At 35.6% G+C, this 20,232-nt stretch overlaps 1 protein-coding gene across 6 annotated transcripts; it reads right to left on the bottom strand.

Annotated features, from left to right (window-relative positions):
• Window positions 1–422: 422 nt before the first annotated feature.
• Window positions 423–19,127, bottom strand: LOC114382751 (transcriptional adapter ADA2a-like). Of its 6 annotated transcripts, none has more exons than XM_028342346.1 (14): window positions 19,027–19,127; window positions 18,549–18,599; window positions 15,501–15,556; window positions 15,239–15,417; window positions 14,466–14,531; window positions 14,209–14,334; window positions 14,049–14,121; window positions 13,614–13,674; window positions 13,480–13,538; window positions 13,311–13,388; window positions 10,910–11,135; window positions 2,261–2,471; window positions 1,153–1,458; window positions 423–898 (listed from the first exon to the last, which is right to left on the bottom strand). In XM_028342346.1, the coding sequence occupies exons 1-14, from the start codon at window positions 19,077–19,079 to the stop codon at window positions 707–709; spliced, it is 1,737 nt and encodes a 578-aa protein (XP_028198147.1). In that variant the 5' UTR covers window positions 19,080–19,127; the 3' UTR covers window positions 423–706. The 6 variants fall into 6 exon arrangements, with proteins under 6 accessions (XP_028198147.1, XP_028198152.1, XP_028198148.1 ...); XM_028342351.1 differs by having other exon boundaries at window positions 1,153–1,398; XM_028342347.1 differs by having other exon boundaries at window positions 10,910–11,132.
• Between the last annotated feature and the right edge of the window lie 1,105 nt (window positions 19,128–20,232).

The following is a 20,232-nucleotide window of genomic DNA, read 5'->3' as shown; positions in this document are numbered from 1 at the left end:
TTTCATTGTATGAATAATATGTGATTGTTTATAAGTATGTATATACTATTTTTAATTTAATTTTGCGGATACTACTATGGTCAAATTTTTCTAGTTACCGGTCGAGAACACCATTTTTGAACTCATTTAGAACTTGTTTTATCCACTGAGATTATTATCTCATTAAAAATGTTATCATAATTGAAGAAAGAAGCTTTTGAGATGAAAAAATTGAAGACTTTGTTCATTATTAGTTAAACTTTGTAGATGCTCATATTTGAGAATAAAATTATTTATACTCTTATTTATAATATTTAAAGTATTTTAAACCATTACAATTTTTAAATTTTTATTTTATGAATGTTTTAAAGTATATTTTTATTATAGATTGTTATTGTAACAAAGTGCCATACAAAATTAATTGCAACGCTAAATTGTAAATGTCCAAACATTTTAGTTGCTTTTATTAAGATAAGTATTTATCTTAGTATGATGGTCGATCTTTTGCAGGGTACATAACAGGACAAATGATTACTAATGAACAAATGACTTGAAATTGGACGTGTTATCTACAGACAAATACTCTTAATAATACTATAATATATTCATTTATTTTTCTCCACATCACATGGGTCTTTATCTAGTTATTTTTCTTAATGGGGGAAAAGGAGAAGATTTTTTTTTTTTTTTTACAAAAATGGCCTTGTAATCATTGCATAGCATTTTATTATGTTTGCACAACTCCTTTTGTCACAAGCATATCGTAGACTCTATCAACCTTGCTTGGCTCTACCTTAAACAGTGCATGTGCATCGGATTTCTTGGTCACACTGCCCTTTGAAATCTCTAATGACAAGGTCTGCAGCATGTTGAGATAGTGTGAGGGTAGTATTCTGATCTCATCACAAAGCTTTTTCTCCTGCAAGATAATCATTTTCAAAGAACCTATCAGATAGAAGTTAGAACACTCCTCCCCCAACCCCTCCATCATAATAAATAGAGGCAGACCAATACACAACTCCCACTATTTTAGGGTCTAGGAAAGGTCAGATGTACATAGCCTTATCCTCCAAAAAAAAATTAAAATAAAAAATAAAAAGCGAATGAAAGCTGAAAGAAAGAGAACAGCAACTTAAAAAGAAACGAAGTGCGCTATAAGGAGAGAAATCTCACAGATTCAGATAGTAATTCAGCCCCTGCAAATCCACTAATATCCCACTCTTCTAGCGACCTTGTGAAGACTTGTATGGCAGGAGGTGAATCCTTGGCACCAGCAAATAAAGCTGCAGTCCCCTTTTGAAGACCCTGCGGGCTACTATCAACTTCTCCTTTGAGAGAATTTGGCCTCTGTAATGTCTTAGCACTTGTTCCAATCTGACCACTTTCTTTACAGGCACTTGGTTCAGCTTCCTTTGTCCTCTTTTGTTCAATAAATCGATAAGCATCAGCAGCAGTTACACAGCCCGCAATTCGAGCTTCCTAAAAAAAATTTCAAATGCATCGGCAGATGTGGCCAAAATTAGTATAATTTGATCAAGGCTAAAAATCAAGAAACCTCTCCCAATATAAGTGGTGTGCAGAAAACCTCACATTCTTCGGAACTCCACCAACACAGCTCCATAAACTAACGTATTTCATTGTCTATATAACTCATGTAATTATGACCAATCAGTAATAAGAAATATAATTTTCTTATAAAATTACATGGTAATAGAGTCTATTTTAGATATGTTATTGGGTCACATGTAATTTGTTCACACTCTAGTCCTAGGCATGAGGAGGTGGTGTTATTGAGCTACCTGCATTTGTCCACACTTCAGACGAGACTAGTCTTAGGCAAGAAGGGGTGTGTTGAGATCTCATATCGACTAGAGATATGCCAAATGCAGTCTTTATAAAGCTTGGGCAGTCCTCACTTTACCAGTTAATTTTGTCAATTGGAGTTGAGTTAAACCCTAAGCCCAAATTCTAAGACGATAATCCATCATTGGAAAATTTCCACAATTTTATTAATTTATTTGCAGATTTTCAGTTCTTGTTAATCGTAGAAGAAATGTCCAATCTCATCATTTTGAACATCGAGGTAGTATGGCTGGAATTAACATAAAGCTGATGGAAAAAACTACAGATTAAGTAAAAGGATATTTATGCATATAACTTGCTTTTATTCAAAATGCATTTTAGGAGTATACCCCTACCCTTTATAATCTATAAAAAATAACTACAATGTCTTTAGATAACGCATGTTGACATCATCAGGGTGTGTAGAAGAATGTAATACCTGTAAATCTTGTATTCTTTTGACAAGCCTGTGTTCTTCAATAATATTTTTTAGCAAATCTTGATGCTCTTTTTTTGAGTGAAACCGCATGAAGACCTTGTAACGCTGACATATTTGAAGCTCTTCAGGTAAGAGAGATTTCTCAAAAGGATCAGGATAAAGTAAATCTCTTTCAAGTATAAAATTCTTTCTGCGCTTCCGTTCATCTAACCTGCCCAGAAGTTTCATACATTTATGTAGGGGTGTTCAGAAAAATCAGTTTAATTAAATACCAATAACCAATCTAAACTATTTAGAAAAAGCCAAATTATTGAAACTGATTTTCGAATCCCAATTTTTTTTATTTTACAAACTATCTTTTAGTGGACTTCTCCATTTAAAAGGTTTGGATGAAGAAAAAACCAGTTTCTGAGCTACTGGCTGTTCTGGGCCAAGCCACGAACTTGGCAGTGCCATCATCAATGTTGCCTCTTTGCCCTCCTTCCACCACCATTGAGACACATGTTTCCACTTTCACACCACAAACCTCCAAATCAAAAAATGACTCCAGAACAAGTGGTTGTGCTTAGAATTCATGCAATGTTACATTGGAGCTGCTGTTGGAAGAGCATGAATTGGGGCATGCGGAGAAGAACATGGGTGGGTTGCAGAAGAGAAATTTGTGGTTATTAGAGTAGTATCCTATCCCAAAGATGCCATGCAGTTTGACAGCCAATCAACCTCAGAAGTACCTCCACATAAATTGTAGATTGAAGATAACAAGAGTTGATCCTGTGATTCCCAAGCAAGGTACTCTGGAGAAGAAATTCCAAGATCATGAACAGCAAGGGTTTGGAATCTCAGAGGAATTGTCAGATTGGCAAGGAAATGATGAAGACGATGTACTTTCAGCACTAGTTCTACTTGCTGGCACCACAGCAAGTAGTTAGAATTTGTCAACTTCACAGTCACCGAATGCGAGAAGGAAGTAGAGGATTTGTAGAGAAGATATAAAGAGAGAGAGAGAATCGGGACTTGTATTATTGAAGAAGAAAATACAAAGCCACTGAAATCTCTTACAAGAGCAGTATTTATACTGCTGACATTAGGCTAACAGATAACTAACTACAGTAGAAAAACTAAGGTTAGTTATTCTTATACACTTACAGGATTGCAACAATGGTGTTGCACCGGTCGCATTAGTTGGAGTAGCTGTCGGAATCGGCTGTGGAATCAGTGTCAGCATTCCATTTGTATGAATCGATGTTGTTGTTGGAAATGCTGTTTGAACCGGTGTTGCAGAAACAGGAATCTCCATCACATTCCCCGTCGCATTCACCGGAATAGAAGGATCAACCACCGGAGTTGAAGTTGGTGGTGGAGGAGGAGGATCAGAATTGTTGATTGCGGAAGCCATTGTTAATCCTTAAGATTGAACAAAGCTCTGAGATACCATAAAAGCTTTCTATAAACGAAAGAAAGAAAAACTTCTGAACAGAAAATGAGGAAGTTGATAATATTCTACCCAACTGAAAAATGGTTACAACTCTAGTATATATGCAAGAGCTAGGACAGCTGTACCCAGCTGTTATTACAACTGTCAACTAACCCAAGGTTAGTTGAGTTAACTATAAAGGCTAACTATGCTAGATTGAAATAAAAGAAAAGAGTAATTCTACTCTACTACTCTAATAGTGGTAAAGGAGGAAATTGAAACAACTTGAAGGATGCAAATGAAGGGGAAAAAAGAAGAAATAAAAACATTTTGTGGTTTGGTGCATGGACGGATTTTGGGGACATAGAGGTAAAGTTGCGCCTTGGTTAGTGGGTTCGAATCCGAAAACAGCCTCTATGCTTGTGCAAGGGTAAGACTGTGTACATTCTCCCTCATACCTTCGGATAGCAAAGAGCCTTCTAGCCCCGGTGTTTTGCTTGGTCATGACTATTTATCTTATGAGGGTAAAACATGGTGATCTTGCATTAAATGTGAAACTTGTAATCATTCATTTGCATTGCATTCAAATTTTAATTACTATGCTAATTTTTAACATAGTAAACCAGTTTTATTTTTTAAAAATGACTTCAAAACCAGTTTGGACTTAAAGCAGCTTAAAGGATCAAAACTGGTGCAAAACCAGTTTCTGGTTTTGGATTCAAAAACTGGTTTTGGAACCAAATTGCTTTAAAATCCAAGCCAGTTTTAAAACTAGTTTGTAATTGATTCACCAAAAATAACCAGCTCTCCAATATTAAAATGTGGTTTGGTTTTTTAAAACCTGCTTTTGTTTGGTTTTAGTTGGGATTTTCATAAAATTCAAATTATGCACACCCGTATTTCCAAGGATAACAGTTTTTTGACAAAGTCAGACATGCTACAGCAAAAGATGTCAACATGGTGGGATGGGGAGGGATTGACCTTATTATAATATACTTACTCTGCCTAGTATTTTTACTTTGTGTATTCTGTTATCTGTTGTTAGTGAGCTGCCAGTTAGTTACAGTTAAGCTGTTAGTGAGCTGTCAGTCAGTTACAGTTCTAACTATAGTTAGTTAGTAACAGATTGGGTTAGTTAACAATTAGTCTCTCTATATATAGAGATGACACTATCCTTTTGTAACTTGTCTTTCTTTTTCTTGATCAATGAGAAATCAGAGTTTATCAAACTCTATTATGGTATAACAGAGCTAGGTTGCGATCCGCACCATAGTTTTTTTTTTTTATCTTCAATCGATTCCTTCTCCTCCTCTTATTTGATCCTAGATCGTTTTTTCCTCCACCACCAGCTTCTCATCGTTCTACGAAGAAATGACTATGCCTGCTTCCACAGTTGATGGAGGTGGCGATCCTCTGCCGAACGGAGTTCTCATGCCGCCTTATCAGAATTCAGTGCACACAAACTTCAATCACTCCATCACAGAAAAGCTCGATTCCGTGAATTATTGATAGATTGGGAAATAGATGGGGAAAGGTGTATGTTAGAAAATGCACTTGGAAGAGTTAGAGAGCTGTCAGTTTGTTAGGCATCTAGGATAACAAACTATTAGTTATAACCAAGGTTATCAAACTCGAGAGTTTACGTAGACTCGTGAGAGTTCCATAGACTTGACTCGTGGACTCAACTCGTAGACTCGTAAGAGTCCACTTCATATAAAAATAATAACAGAATATCTATAAATAACATACTAATTAAACATTTCAACAATATAATATAGCAAAATAGTGAATAATAAATTTTACAATACTTAAATAACCAAGTCTAGTAACGCATCACTACTAGATAACTTGTAGATGTTATAGTAGTGGTAGATCATTCTCATCGTGGATTTGATGTTATTAGAGAACAAGAGTTTGATGTTATTAAAGGTGATAATTTTTGTATTTGAGAATAACACACTAAATGAAGGTATGTTGAACACTAAACAGACAAAAAATAACCCAAAATGACTTACATTTTCGTCTAATTTTTTTAACTTATTGACTCGGTGGTAAACTCGAGAGTTTACCGAGTTTACTTAGAGTTTATAGAATTTATTAAAAAAAGAATTTACTCAAGAGTTAACTCAAAGAGAGTAAGTAGACTCGTAAATTCGTAAAAGTTTACGAATTAACTCGAGAGTTTGATAACCATGGTTATAACCAATTGTTAGTTAGTTAAGAAGCTATGAATAGAATTGGGAGAGGTTAGTTAGAGGTTAGAGAGAAAGAGAAAACGAGAATAGTAGGAGGGTGATGAGACCTCGAATTCATTAGTGTGTGTAACCATTGTGCCAATAGCATTCGATTGGAATATACATGATTTTTTATTCTGTTTTGGTCCAGTTCTATCAACTGGTATCAGAGTTCCGATCTTGGAGCATAGAATCGTTAATAGTGACAAGGGCATATGCAAGAATGGAGACGTGCATGAAAGCCATGGAGAAAGTGATAGAAGAGAATCGCGAAGCAGTGGAATGGCAGTTGAGTTCAATCGAAGGGATGATACAAAGGTTGGCGGCAGTATAGGAGAAAAAATCTCCTATGACGAACATGCACGCAATCGACGCGAGCAGAGGAGATGAGGGTACTGCGGCACATGACAGCAATCAATGCAGGAATTTGGAAATGTCCATATTCGATGGTGAGGATTCTATGGGCTGGTTGACAAAGATCGAACGATATTTCCGGTGCGTGCCATAAGGGAAAAGAACAAATTGGAGGCTGTTATGGTCGCGATGAATGGGGAAACTCTGGTTGGTTCCAATGGTGGGAATCTTGGAATCCAAACCATTCTTGGGATGGGTTCAAGATTACTGTCACCCAAAGGTTTCAAGCTTCGAGCTTGGGAAATCCTTTTCAAGCATTGCTGGTATTAGAACAAGAAGAGAAAGTGCAGGGATTCATAGGCCAATTTAAGAAGTGCGTTGGAATGGTGAAGGGATTGGAGGAGCCATTTCTGGTGGAAGTGTTCTTCAAGGGATTAAAGGAAGAGATTAGCACCGAGGTAAGGCTTCATGAACCAAAGAACTTGATGGAAGCCATGGTTAAGGCTAGGAGAGTGGAGGATAAGAACAGAATTTTAGGAAACTTACCCATGAGTAATGGTAAAGGGAGTAATTTTCAGAAAAATGTTCGTCCGTGATAGAAATGGGTAAGTTGGCAGCCAGCAAACAATAAGGTGACTGACCTTCATAATGCTGTAAAAACAGGGACAAGTGGCTGGAAAGGTAGAAGAACATTCCACAATTTGTCTCCTACGGAGGTAAATGAGAAATGAGGAAGGGAGAGTGTTTCACATGCGAGAAGTATAATCCTACACATGTGTGCAAAAATAAACAGTTTAGATTGATGATTATGGAAGAAGAGGAGGAAGGAGATCCTAAGAGCCAGCAATGGGAGAATAGGGAAGAAGAGATGGGGGAGTTTCATCAACTATCCTTGCCTATTGAAGGCTTTACCACCCGGAAATCTCTTAAGTTGTGGGGAAAAATTAGGAATAAAAGGATGATTGTGCTAATTGACAATGGAGCCACTCATAACTCATATCGGTGAAGTTAGTTAAGGAGCTAAGGTTAGAGGTAACCCCTACAAACCCATATTCTGTAGAAGTAGGAGATGGACATAGGGTTAGGTGTCAAGGAGTGTGTGGATCCTTGCCTATTGAATTGCAGGATTTTCAGTTCACACATAATTGTTACTTGTTTGTATTGGGTGGCGTGGATTTGGTGTTAGGGATGGAATGGTTGGCTGGATTGGGGGAGATCAGTGTTGTCAAATGGCGGCCATGACGGCGCAATGGCGGAAAAGTGTGGTGGATTTTTGGAAAAATGCCATCGAATAGTGGTGGCATGGAGGCTTTCGAATGGCGGCCGCCATAGCCATGGCGGTCATGGCGGATATGGCGGCATGGCGGAAATAGCATCTTTTTTTTGTTTTTTTTTCCCACTGTAGGAGTTGGGCTGACCCGACCCAACCCTACCCGGTAACTTAATCAAAAGCACAGCCCTCCCCTCCCAAGCAAGGTTGAATCAAAACGCAGCCCTCCTCCAAGCTCCAACTAAAAGCGCAACCCCGGAACCCAGCCGCGACCCCCGCAACCAGCCGCGATGCCCCACACCCAGGTGCGACCCGCTGCACACAGAACACAGCCAGCAGCGACGACCCCACGGCGGCGACGAGAATGGCACGAACGGCGGCGACAAGCACCGGCACGAACAACAGCAACGACCCACACGAAGGCAGTGAACATCGCGATCCAACTCAGTGGTGGGCGCAAGCTTTATTTTTTTTTTTTAGTTTTGCTTTTGCTGTTTGACACCCCTTTTCTTTGTCTGCAGCTTTTTTTTCCCTTTTTCTATTTGACACCCTCTTTTTACTTTTGACAGTCCCATTTTTATTTTTTATTTTATTTGACACCACAATTTTTTTTTTCTGTTCAGTCCTCTTTTAAATGGTTGAACCATCATTCGATGCTGCTACTACAAGTGCAGCGAGGAAAAATAAGACAGACCCAGGCTGAAAATATTGTCATTCACCGGTGGAAGGAGATAGAAACACCATTGTTTGTAATTTCTGTGAAAAAATCACAAAGGGAGGAATAACCAGATCCAAACAACACCTGATTGGGAAGTCGGGTAACGTTGCAGCTTCCAAGAAAAGATATTGATGTGTGCAATAACAACCAACAATTGAAGCAAAGATATAATGCAAGAGATGAAATTAATCCAATTTCTCTTAATGATATTGATGTGTGCAATGAATGGCTCGTGGGAGAGATGGATCAAGATGGTGATAATGATGCTGGAAATGATTTGGTATTTGAAGATGATGATGCTCTAAATTGGGCAACTGTGTATCAGGCTTCGGGGGTTGGAGAGTGTAGGATGTATACTAGGCGTAAAAAACAAAAAACAACAAGTGTTACTGCTGCCCAAACTTCTAAAAAACAGGCAATGGTTGTTGGATCTTCATCAAGAAAGCAAAAAACAGTCCAAGAAAATGATGAGGATCTAGATTGAGGAGAATATTGATCTTGAATCTGAAGAAGAAATCATGGTCAATTTTGAGGAGTCTGATGGGGAAGAGGGAGATGCTCCATTACCATATGATAACAACGAAGATGATTATGTTGGGATTGGAGAAGATGATTAGAGCCTCAACCTTCACTTTGCACTTTACATTATGTTTTTATCATTTTCTTATTTTGAACTCTTTAATGAGTTTATTTGGTGTTGGTAATTGATTATTGTATGAACTCATGAAACTTTTAGTTTATTTGAATGCAATCCATTATTTTTTTCAATTTCAATGAGTTTATATATATGTATTTTATTTTTTGTCCGTCATGACATCCGTCATTTTCCGCTATGCCATCCGTCATATTTTTATAGCGAATTTTTGGCTTTCCGCCATGAACCGCCATCCGCCATTAACAACATTGGGGGAGATTGAGGCCAATTTTGAGAAATTGACTTTAACAATGCCAGTGCAGAATAGAAAAGTCATATTGAGGGCAGAACCAGAGATTGAGGGCAATTTTCAGTTTTATTATTCATTTTCTTCTATATCCGATACATAGAACTGGGACTGAATATGGGGGAAAATTCCATTTTCAACCCCAGAGCCAATAGAACTCCACACAGTTTCACTTTATCATTTAAAGTTAGAATTTTAACATGTTTGAAAATATAATTTAAAATTTAAGCATACAAAAACAGAATGTTTCCTCTCCAATAATATACTCCCTCTGTCTCAAAATAAGTGTCGTCCTAAGTAGTTTTACATAGACCAAGAAAAGATAATAGATGAAAGCAAATATTGATTTTACAAAACTAACCTTATTATTAATATTACATTGAAAAACTAAAGTCACACTTCTCAAGGGTATTGGTGAACAAAAAGTAATTAATATTACATTGAAAAGTTAACATGACACTAATTTTGGGACAATTTCTTTTTTTCAAATGTGACACTTATTTTGGGACGGAGGGAACAATACATATACACATGCCAACAACTGCCACACTAAAAATTTCATGGTTCATTTAGTTTTGAATCTGCAAATAAGAACAGGGAAAATGTATGGAAGATAGAAAGAAAAAGGAAATAGCTTTATTGATGGCTGAATACAAGTCAGAAAAAGGAGAGAAATATTGATCAGGTTAGACACAAATTTAGAGAAAAAGAGATAAAAGATTTAGAGATGACTTGGAATCTGCTTGAGTGAGTAGCAAGAAAGGATTCAGCAAGGACTTCTATCTGCTACACATTAAATCTAGAGAATAGACAGCAGACATCTTCCCAAAGACACTGATAGTCAATTGTAACTAACTGTCTATAGTTAGAAATTAATGAATCAAAATCAGTTTTATGTTTTCAGTGGAGTAAGAATTGTATAAGTTGATCCCTCCTCTCTCTTTCTCTCTCTTGATCTATATATATTTCTAGCATTTTTTAATTCCCAAAGAAGTTACATTTTTATATTTTGCTTGATTTTATTCCCAACTCCCATTATGAGCAGCTATGTTGCTTTTTCCATGGTATGAGAATGAAAATTTCCATGTAACCCAACCATTAATTTCCACTTCTTTCTACAAATTTCTCTCCCGTTATTCAAACTTTGAAAATAATTCCCAAAAATATGAAATACTAACCAAACATGCTTTTTAATTTACCAAGGAATAGCATTCCTAGTCATAGTATTTTTGGGAATGTAATTACTGGATTTTAATCATATACCCAGTGTTATAAAAACCGAACCAGACCAGCCGGTTCGACTGGGACCCGGTGCCTCGTCCGGTCTGGGTTAGTCATCATATTGGTTACATAATCAGCCCAGATTAACCCGATGTGACCTGGCCGGTTTTGGTAGAAGCCAGCGACCTGGACTATTAGAGTATATGTTAGAATAACTGTGAAAACAGTTTGCGACCTGGACTATTAGAGTATATGTTAGAATAACTGTGAAAACAGTTTGCAAGGGCTGTTAGCAAAATGCTAACAGCACCTCACTAATATCAGGCTGTTAGTCTATTAACAGATTTTCCCTCCTATTTGTTAATTCTGTTTTGTACTTAGTTTGAAGGGTTAGAAATCTATAAATACTCCCTTGTAACTAACTTTCAGATTCAATAATATCAGTTTCCTTTCTCTACATTTTTCTTTCTTTAACAAAAAAAATACGGTACTCATACCTTTTTGAGTAGATATGGAGCACCTGCAGTTTCATTTCATATTCAGCTTCAGTATCAGTGTCCTTAAATTCCATATCAGCCAACACTTGCTCTGCATCGTTGTCGTATTCAACATCAAATTCCTCTCGCTTAAAACTGTATCCACTCAAATTTGTCATAGAAGGCCTATCTTCCCCTGATAATTTAAGTTTCTTCTCTCCAATGCTCCGATCTGCATGAGACTCTACTAAATAAAATGCAATTTTCAACATGTTAACACATTAAATTTATATTGTATAACTTTCCATCTGAGTAAGCAGCTGACAACACAAACTATTTTTTTGAAACCATAGAGAGCATTTAAATATCATATGACGTGAGCACCTGAATTATGCATGTAAAGATGTACGTGGATTACTGTTAGCTGGCACACAAACAATTTTCAACATGTTAACACATTAAATTTATCATGCATTTTATGTGTCGCACATGAACAAGTTCCCACTTTACTAGCAATACAAACTGCATTATTCAATGTTGCTGTGTGTGTGTGTGGGGCTGAGTGTCAATTCTCTCTAGCTTTTCCATCCCACCCCTCTAAGTCTAAACTATATAACAGATAGACAAAGTGGTTAATTAGAGGAGTTAGATAAGCCACAGGACTCTCGAACATCCAAGAGAGTGTAATCTATTGCAGCATTCATCCTTTTCTGTTCTAACATCAGATTTCTGCTCAAGGTGAACTCTTCCTAGACAAACCCTTATTTCAAACATCTACCTACCTAATCCCCATCTCCATATTTCCCTTTCTGTATGTCATACCCTAATTTCGTTCGGGGACTATCGTTCGTTGATCTTTTGATCCTTACTAGTCGACTTACGGTGTTGAACGCCAGTTACAGTGCGAAACAGATGACCATTCAGTGTTTTAATCAAGAATGCGAAAAATACCAAAAAAAAAAAGGGGGCAAAAGAGTCTTTTACCTGGTTTTCCTGGACCCTAGCTTGCCTGGGACACCAAATAGCTTCATGGTGAAGAAACATGCTCGCCTGGGCGAGCTCACTACTTCAGGGTTAAGTTTCAGCTCGCTTGGGAGAGCTGCAACTGTCCCAAAGTGACCCTTTGCCTATAAATAGGCATCCTAGGGATGTTTTTAAGGGTTCCAAGGTTCAGAAGTGGAGGGAATTGAGAGAACTAAGAAAGAAGAAGAAGAAAGAAGAGGAAACGAAGCCGAGGCGCTACTGAATCGCGACCGCAATCATTCCCTACATCGTTTTCTTGTTCTGTGTTCTTCATGCGACCGTCGATTAGTTTTTATTCTTAGGGATTGAATGTGATCTATGTACCCTTAGGGATCTATGTTCTCTCCGCTTTTCAAAATTTAAAACATCGTTTTAAGGTCCAATGCCTTAAACGACTTTTTGTTCGCAATTAAAATGAATCTTTCAAAAACATAAAAATCAATTTAGCACACAAACATTCAGACTTAAAGAACTACGTAGGTCTGAATTCCTCATCGCACCTGAGGATACGTAGGAGCAAGGGTGGCCCCCTTGTCGACCCCAAAAAAAATTAAAAAAATATAAAAAGGGAAAAGTAAATAATTCTGAAGTCACGTTGCGCACACTCAATTAAAGGTTGTCGTCCCTTGTGACGGGCGCGTGGGGTGCTAATACATTTCTCATGCGCAAACAACTCTCGAACCCTTATTTTCAAAAATTCGCAGACCTTTTTTAGGTTTTTCTAACGTTTTCCTTGAATAAACGTTGGTAGCGACTCCGCTCGTTTTCTCCCTTGGAGACGAACGCTTCGACTTATCTATTTTGCTTTCACCGTCCTACCGTGAGGTAGGTTGTGACACTGTACAACCCTAATTTCAAATAAATTCCAGAGCTACATCACTGAGCCTCTAGGCCAAAGGGTTATTGTGTGAATGGAAGTGTTAATGCTTCTTCAGCTTACAACTTAAACTTTCAAGCCCAAAGCATTGATATGTGTATAAGATGTTGTTATCCCATATAGTCTAGTGAGGTTTGAATTTGATGAGAAATTATGTCAAACACCCAATTAGGAATGCGAAATATTTTCCTAATTGTCGAAAGATTGGTGATATCAAATTGGTTCAGGAATGAAAATGTTCAGTCATCAAATAATGTCTAATTTATCCTAGAAAAAAAAATCTCTTGATTACTTTTATCTAAAAAATTACCACCCAACAGACAAATTATGCAATAACAATCTTTTAAGACAATTCATGTTCTGAACATGAAGTCCAAACTAGGGGTTTAGTCATTCAAAATGTCTAAACTAGCCAATGTTTACATTATGTCAAGAGCAATTAACATACCAAAAGAAATGTTAACTCAAAAAACAAAATGAAGAAGAGGCAGTATCTTTCACATCATTCTTCAGAAAACATACCTTCCACCTTAACTCCATCATTATTTTGGATCACGCTGGAAGCCTTCTTAACTGTACTTGAGTAAGCTTTGCCACATGCTGAACCCATATCATGCATATAAATTATACCCAACAAAAATTTTGGTACAAAATGATAAAAGCAGACTTTTCTCATTCTATATGATTGTACCTGAGGTTAACCTAGACATGGTTTGATCATTGATTTCTTCCTTCTTTGATTCTTCATAGCTGAGATGTTACGCAAAGAATTAGCATAGTCATAAATGATCAATTCAAATAATCACAGTTAGTGGGTAACCGTACTTTATTCCATCAACAAAGGGAGGTTCTTCTTTCAGAGTAAGCTCTGTAGTTAGAGAAAATTCTGCAAGAATAACATGTAATGGGTTTAAAAATGCAGAAGAACTTTAGGTTTAAAAATGACCAAACACGTGTGATGGGCAATGAAGTTGGCATTACAACAAAGAAAATGAGAATTCTCTTCTGAAGGTTTCCCCTTCACAAAAAGGTTTCTCATCCTCCTACTATTTAAGCTAAGTCCCACCTCCCTTTCCAACTAAAATCACGTAACTGATTGTACTTTGTAATTCTAATTATCTCTAATACTTCCTGAATCTTATCAATTCAACCAGTTGGTTACATACTATGCATGCAAATTCATGGAATGGAACAAACTAATCAAGTCTCACATGCAAAATCTACAAAAGTTGTGATTTTGGTTGACATTGAGAATCAAACCTTTCTTGGCTTCATGCCCCTTCATCATGGCAAAGAGTTCCTCTTTGCTCTTTCCCATAACATGAGACAAATCCTGGGTGTGCACATGAACAATTACACTGTGCATTCAAATGATAGTTGCATGTATAATATTAATGACATCGTTCTTAAATAGTCTTACAGGGAGAGGAAAACATGGTGAATTCATATATACAGCATTATAGTGGTCAATACATTGAGATTTGCTTTTTGTTCCAATATATTCTGCAACTTCATTCCAATTCCCAAATCCATACATTTCAATACCCTATAACAAAAATTCATTTAGAAACACGAATTTTGTTAACAAGTAATAAGGAAGAAAAGTATACATAATTTAACATATAATGCAAAAGAAAAACACAGAATAGAGGTGTTCCATGTACTCAAATCTCATACCTCTAGAAGTAACATCTCTTCATCCGCATTCCAATCTGGACATATAAGTGGAAAAGACAGATTATCCTGTACAAGAAAAAAAAAATACTTTAAAACTTCAATTAACATATTAATATATTAATAATGAACATGTATGCACATATGCTGGAAACGTCATTCATAACAAAATTTTGTTATTTTTATCTCAGAATGTTACACATATGATGATAGCATGCATATCAAGAAAGTTGAGAACTCATTCAGCTTTTATCTTCTAGGAAGGGCATGGAAGAAAAAGGAAAGAAAGATCATATGCATTCTAAGAACAAAGTTAAGAAAAGCATCCTTCATGAGAAAAGCAATATATTAGAATAGCTGAATAGTGCACAGACAAGAAGTCAGCGACAGCCAATTCTGACCCATTTAGGAAAATATTTCGAAGGAAAGAAATTGCTGTAATCATTAAGCAATAAAGCACAAAATTTACAGATAATTAAAGCAAGCACTAATTAAGTAATTATTCAACAAATTATTAACAACCTAGTTTATCAAGCAACAAAGTATTGCCATTAAGGAATTGATAACAACCAACTTTCTTAGTACATTCTCTAGCATTTTAATGCTAGCTTGTTCTTCATTCTTAGAGGAAAAAAAATAAGCACAAGAAGGAAGGAAGAAGCTTTTGTCAATCATTCATGATATATTAATCAACTGTATCTTTGGAAAAAATGAAGATGCAAATTTGTGAAAGTAATACAATAAATATAAAAAGGTATAATGCATAGAAGGTTTACCATAATCCGATAAGGATGATTGCTTTTGTGAGGTGTTACCTCAGCACCGACAGAGAAGCACTCTATGCAGAGGTCAAAATCTTGACAAACAGCACACTTGATGCGAATCTTCCCCGAAATATCTTTGTTACAATAATTGCAGTGATAAGGAGATACCTTGCTATTAGTTACTCCTTGGCCTACCACATTTAGAAAATGGTGTTATAGGAAATGTTAATGAACCTTTTGGATGGAAGTGAAGTATGTGTTGATAAAAAATCACCAGTAGGTAAAGTTTCTGAATTTTCTACATTCAGAGCAGCCCTTTTTCTCTTTGATCTAAAACAGAAAGCAATGAAAGAAACAACATTACATCATAAGAGTAATTAAACAAAAATATGTAGCAGCTAGCAGGAAGCATTCAAGAAGAATTTCAGTGCATCCAAGGACGTGCCCACAAACAACAGTCTACGACAAAATAAAATCATTCTAGGACAAGAAAAGTATACATATTTCTTTTATATGAGGAAAAAAAACTGATAACTGTAGAACTTTTGAGTTTTTTCCTTATTTCCATCTTCAAATCTGAAAACAACCACCTTATTGACAAAAGCATTTTAAGAATCCCTTGCATCCAAAATGTTGATCCTGTGCCCGTGAATGCCTCACAGCATATGCACAGAAAGCATTCCAAAAATGCATATTTCCTCAACATCAACTACCATTGTAGATTCTCCTAAATATCTTCATTAAATATATGCTTGCCAATAAATTTTCCCACAAAATGTTTTCTTGCTTAAATATTAACAAATGGAAATTATAGAAGAGCCTTTAAATACATTGATGGAATATTCTTCACAACTAAATACCTAAATGTAAGCCCAAAATTTAACATCTTTCATATTATAGTGAAGTAGAGGCCTTAGTCACATACAAAACAAAGAGAAAATTCATTATGATCAATGAAGATTGTAAGTAGTCACTCCACACTCAAACCCTAATCCCTGGACACCCAAGTCCTTTTCATAACTTATATTTTGTACACTTTAAAACTTATAAACCAAGTCCTTCCACTCCCATCGCATATCTCCCTGTTAAGATTCATAGAGAAAATGAGAGAAAGAGAGACAAAATCTGAGAAAGAGTTTTGCAAGAAAAAAATGTTTCTATATCCAGAAAAAACTATTACACTAATGAGATACAGTATTTATACTGTTAGAAAACAGTAGAAATTGCAATTCAGTTGAACTAATCTGAACCTGACTGGGCAATCTAAACCAGTGGGTTTGGGCTACACAGGCACAAGTACAACCAGCGTTACATTAACAGAAAACAAGTACAACAGTATATCTATAATACTTTGCCACAATGGTATATCTCTAATATTCTGGTACAACGGTACATCTCATCTCTAGTATCCCCCCCTAAACTCAGGAACATGAGTTTATTATGAGAGCTTCAAGGCATACTGATCACAGAGCTTTGGTGAGACGTGAGAGTTTGAGTTGCAACGCAGCAGACTATTAAGCTGTTGTTCAACACCTTTTCTCTATTGAGTATTAAATTAGAAGTATACTCTCTCATCTTGTCCCCTAACAAATGGTCTGTGCCAGCAGAATCAAGGATCCACTCTCCAGTACTTTTATGCTTAGAAAAGACAAGAAAGGAAAGTGTTCATTACCTTTGTGAGCAGCGTTTATTGTGGAAAAGCTTTTCTCCGTGTAGGACTAGAGTATCTAACCAGGAAATATGCTGATTTCTTGGCATACCCACAGAATTGGAAAGACATAAGATTGTTGAAACTGTCAGTAAATTGTCATTGGTAGCTAGTGTTAGAAAGTATCACATCACCTACTTCAATTCTCGGGGTGCAGTATAATGCCCTTGATTGTCAACTTCTCGGCAACTCTCACACTACAACACTTTACACAGTGACACTTCACTCAAAATCCTTATTGGTCAGAACCCTCCACGGGCCAGAAGCCTCTGTAAGTAGCCCTTTCCGAGACCTTGACAATTAGCTCTGATACTGCTTGACTGCTCTCAGCATCATTGACTTTTCCCGCAAAACTTTTTCACGTGCTTTATTCTCACTCGCATGCTTTTTAGGAAACTTCTCACAAGGCCACCCATTCTATAACCATTCCAAGTCAAGCACGTTTAACTGTGGAGTTCTTGAGTGATAGGCTACCAAAAAGTAGATGCATCTTGTTAGTATTGCCTCTATATCCCTCTCATTCCAATGTGATTCGTCGAAGTGTTACATGAAGCTTAGATATCTATTGGGAAACTTTAGTTGATATCAATTGGTTTTAAGATGAAATCTAACAGTTGTTACTAGTAACTTGAATTTTTCAGGTTTAAATAAGAATTGTATCCTTTGTGTACCTGACTTGAAGTATAATCTCATGACAGCCAATAAATTAACAAAAGACCTTAATTCTCAATCATTATTCACCACACTTGGTACATATTTTAAGATTTGACTTTTGGGATGATGGATTGGCTGCACTAAGGAACACACTGGTCTTTTCTAATTCCCCCTCAAGACTTGGTCCTCCTCAAAATTGTTAGAATTTAGCTTAAAACCAATTGACATCAAGTGAGGTTGTATAATAAATATATAAGTTGTACCCCGAAAATTGAAGCAGGCGATGTGAGACTTCCTAACACCGCCCCTTCATAAATGCTTGTCAGAATAGGCGAGCCTATCGAAATAGGCGATTTACCAAGATGAGACTTCCTTACAAAAATGTCTCCTATCTACAATTAAAAGTTCCAATGTCCTTATATGGCACAAGTCTCTTGGTCATCTTAGTTTTGGTTACCTGAAATACTTGTATCCAAATTTATTAATCAATAAAGATATTTCTTGTTTTAGTTGAGAACAATGTATCCTTGCTAATACAATCACAGAAAAAATTATCCACCACATCCTTCATGCACCAAAATCTTTCCATCTTATCCATAGTGACATTAATAGGGACCCCCTCAAGTTCCAACACTGTTGGGGCTCCTAGGTCCCATAAACACACATTCCTCGGTTATTCTACCACGCATTTAATCAACCCCTGAATTTTAGGAGAATCATAGCATCTCTCATTAATTGAAAGGATTACAATCAACTACTCTTTTTTTATTCCGTTGCTGTAATTTTAGGATCCGTAGTTAATTCTAGGAATATCCTATTTATTATCTCTCTACACATAGGAAATCATTTTTCATACTCTGGTTATAGAGACTAACTCATAACCTCCCAATCATTCCTTATTCACTTTTATAAACATCATCATATAATTCTCTCAATTCATAAATGAAAACCAAAACCAACCCCTCCTCTACTTCAATCTCCGAATCCATCATCCAAGCAAACCCTAAGAATCTGAAAGCAACAACATTCCAATCAAACAAAATGGTTCATGTGACCATATCAAACCACCAATAAGTACTAATCTTATATACAAAACAAACCATGCCATTGTCTCCAATAATATAAGAAAAAAAAACGCAGCAAGAGTATAGCATTGTAAATCCTTAATTAACTTAATTTCCCTTGACCCCCAATCTTAATTAATTTCTCAGTAGCAAAGTCCAAACGCAAAAATTGAAACAAAAGAAAAAAGACATGGCACCTCCTAACTAAGTCCAATGAAGTCAAGTGAGTGAAAAACTCGAACATCATTCTAAAGACTCTAAACCCATAATTAATTTAATTTCATTTGTCCCGAAGCTTAATCAATTAATGTCACAGCAGAACAGTCCAAACGCGGAAATTGAAAGAAAAGCACTTTTGGCAATCGGAAACAAACCTGTACTTGGGGTCATCGTCACCGGGGCGCGACGCAGCTCGGCAACGACCCATTTCTCCCTCTGAAACTGAAACAGAAACCTTGCTTGCCGCCAAACAATATTGCTTATGGTAAGTGTTGTTCACTTTTAATTTAGTGTACTTTTTAATTTAATTAAAAATAAAACTAAAGACTAAAATAAATGAAATTTTATTAACTTTTACAAATACAAAGTAGGGAGGATGGTAAATGATTTTTTTATAAAATTAAAGACTATTTTTTTTATTAAAAAGGTATTTTCAAAATTCATACCAAAAAATTATGGTGTACTTTTTGTGTTATTTTATTAGGTAAATGATCTAATTGTTCTTTTGGGAAAGAAACACTTGTGAACAATTTTTTTCCTAAAACATAAGAATTATATATATATATATATATATATATATATATATATATATATATATATATATATTCATTTTTTTATTAATATAATTAACTGACCAAATATTTTTTTAACAATTTAAAATTCGCATTGAACCATATCAAATGGATGAAAGTTGAAGTAGTACTATCACAATATATATGTTTTATTTTAAGTAAAATTATATATTAATATGATTTTATGTAAAGTTTTTATTTCTCAAAATTCCGGTGCAAAAAAAAAAAATATAGTCCTTTAATATTTTACTAATATACTTTTGTATAAATTATATTTCATTAAAATGTATAATTTATTATTCATGATTATTAAAATAAGTTTTTATATTTTTATTTTTTATTTAATTATAATAAATATTTTTTACCTTAATATATATATATATATATATATATATATATATATATATATATATATATATATATATATATATATTAATTGTGTTGACATCATTCGAAAAATACCAAGGTCATGAAAGATAATGCATAGAGAAAAAATCGACTCTCACTACCTGTTTTTGAGTTTGTTATTCGTGTATCATCTGTGCATGTGTTCATACCATGATTATACTGCATACATACAGTTTATATGATAGAATGTGTTCCAAAGATGTACACAGTATTATTTGATGAATTGCACAATGAAGATATCCCTTTTACCTCCCAAAATAGATTAGGAGACTGAGTTAGAAAAAAGATGTTTCATGTGTGATAACGTAGGTTGTTCCAAAAATACAAATGTCCTGGTTGTGTTAAAAACGTAAGCTGGTAAAAAAAATGTTAATTTTGATA

This window comes from Glycine soja, chromosome 13 (genome assembly GCF_004193775.1).
Source record: "Glycine soja cultivar W05 chromosome 13, ASM419377v2, whole genome shotgun sequence".
NCBI lineage: Eukaryota > Viridiplantae > Streptophyta > Magnoliopsida > Fabales > Fabaceae > Glycine > Glycine soja.
The sequence above is the reverse complement of the archived record's forward strand: the minus strand, read 5'-3'. Positions and strand labels throughout refer to the sequence as shown.

What these genes read in the sequence shown, in the direction of transcription:
- LOC114382751 (XM_028342346.1), bottom strand. Translation starts at nt 19,079, where the DNA reads ATGGGTCGTTGCCGAGCTGCGTCGCGCCCCGGTGACGATGACCCCAAG. An exon ending in CACCATGTTTTCCTCTCCCT is followed by an intron (nt 14,122 to 14,208) that starts GTAAGACTATTT and finishes GTGCACACCCAG; the next exon opens with GATTTGTCTCATGTTATGGG. An exon ending in CCCTTTGTTGATGGAATAAA is followed by an intron (nt 13,539 to 13,613) that starts GTACGGTTACCC and finishes GTAACATCTCAG; the next exon opens with CTATGAAGAATCAAAGAAGG.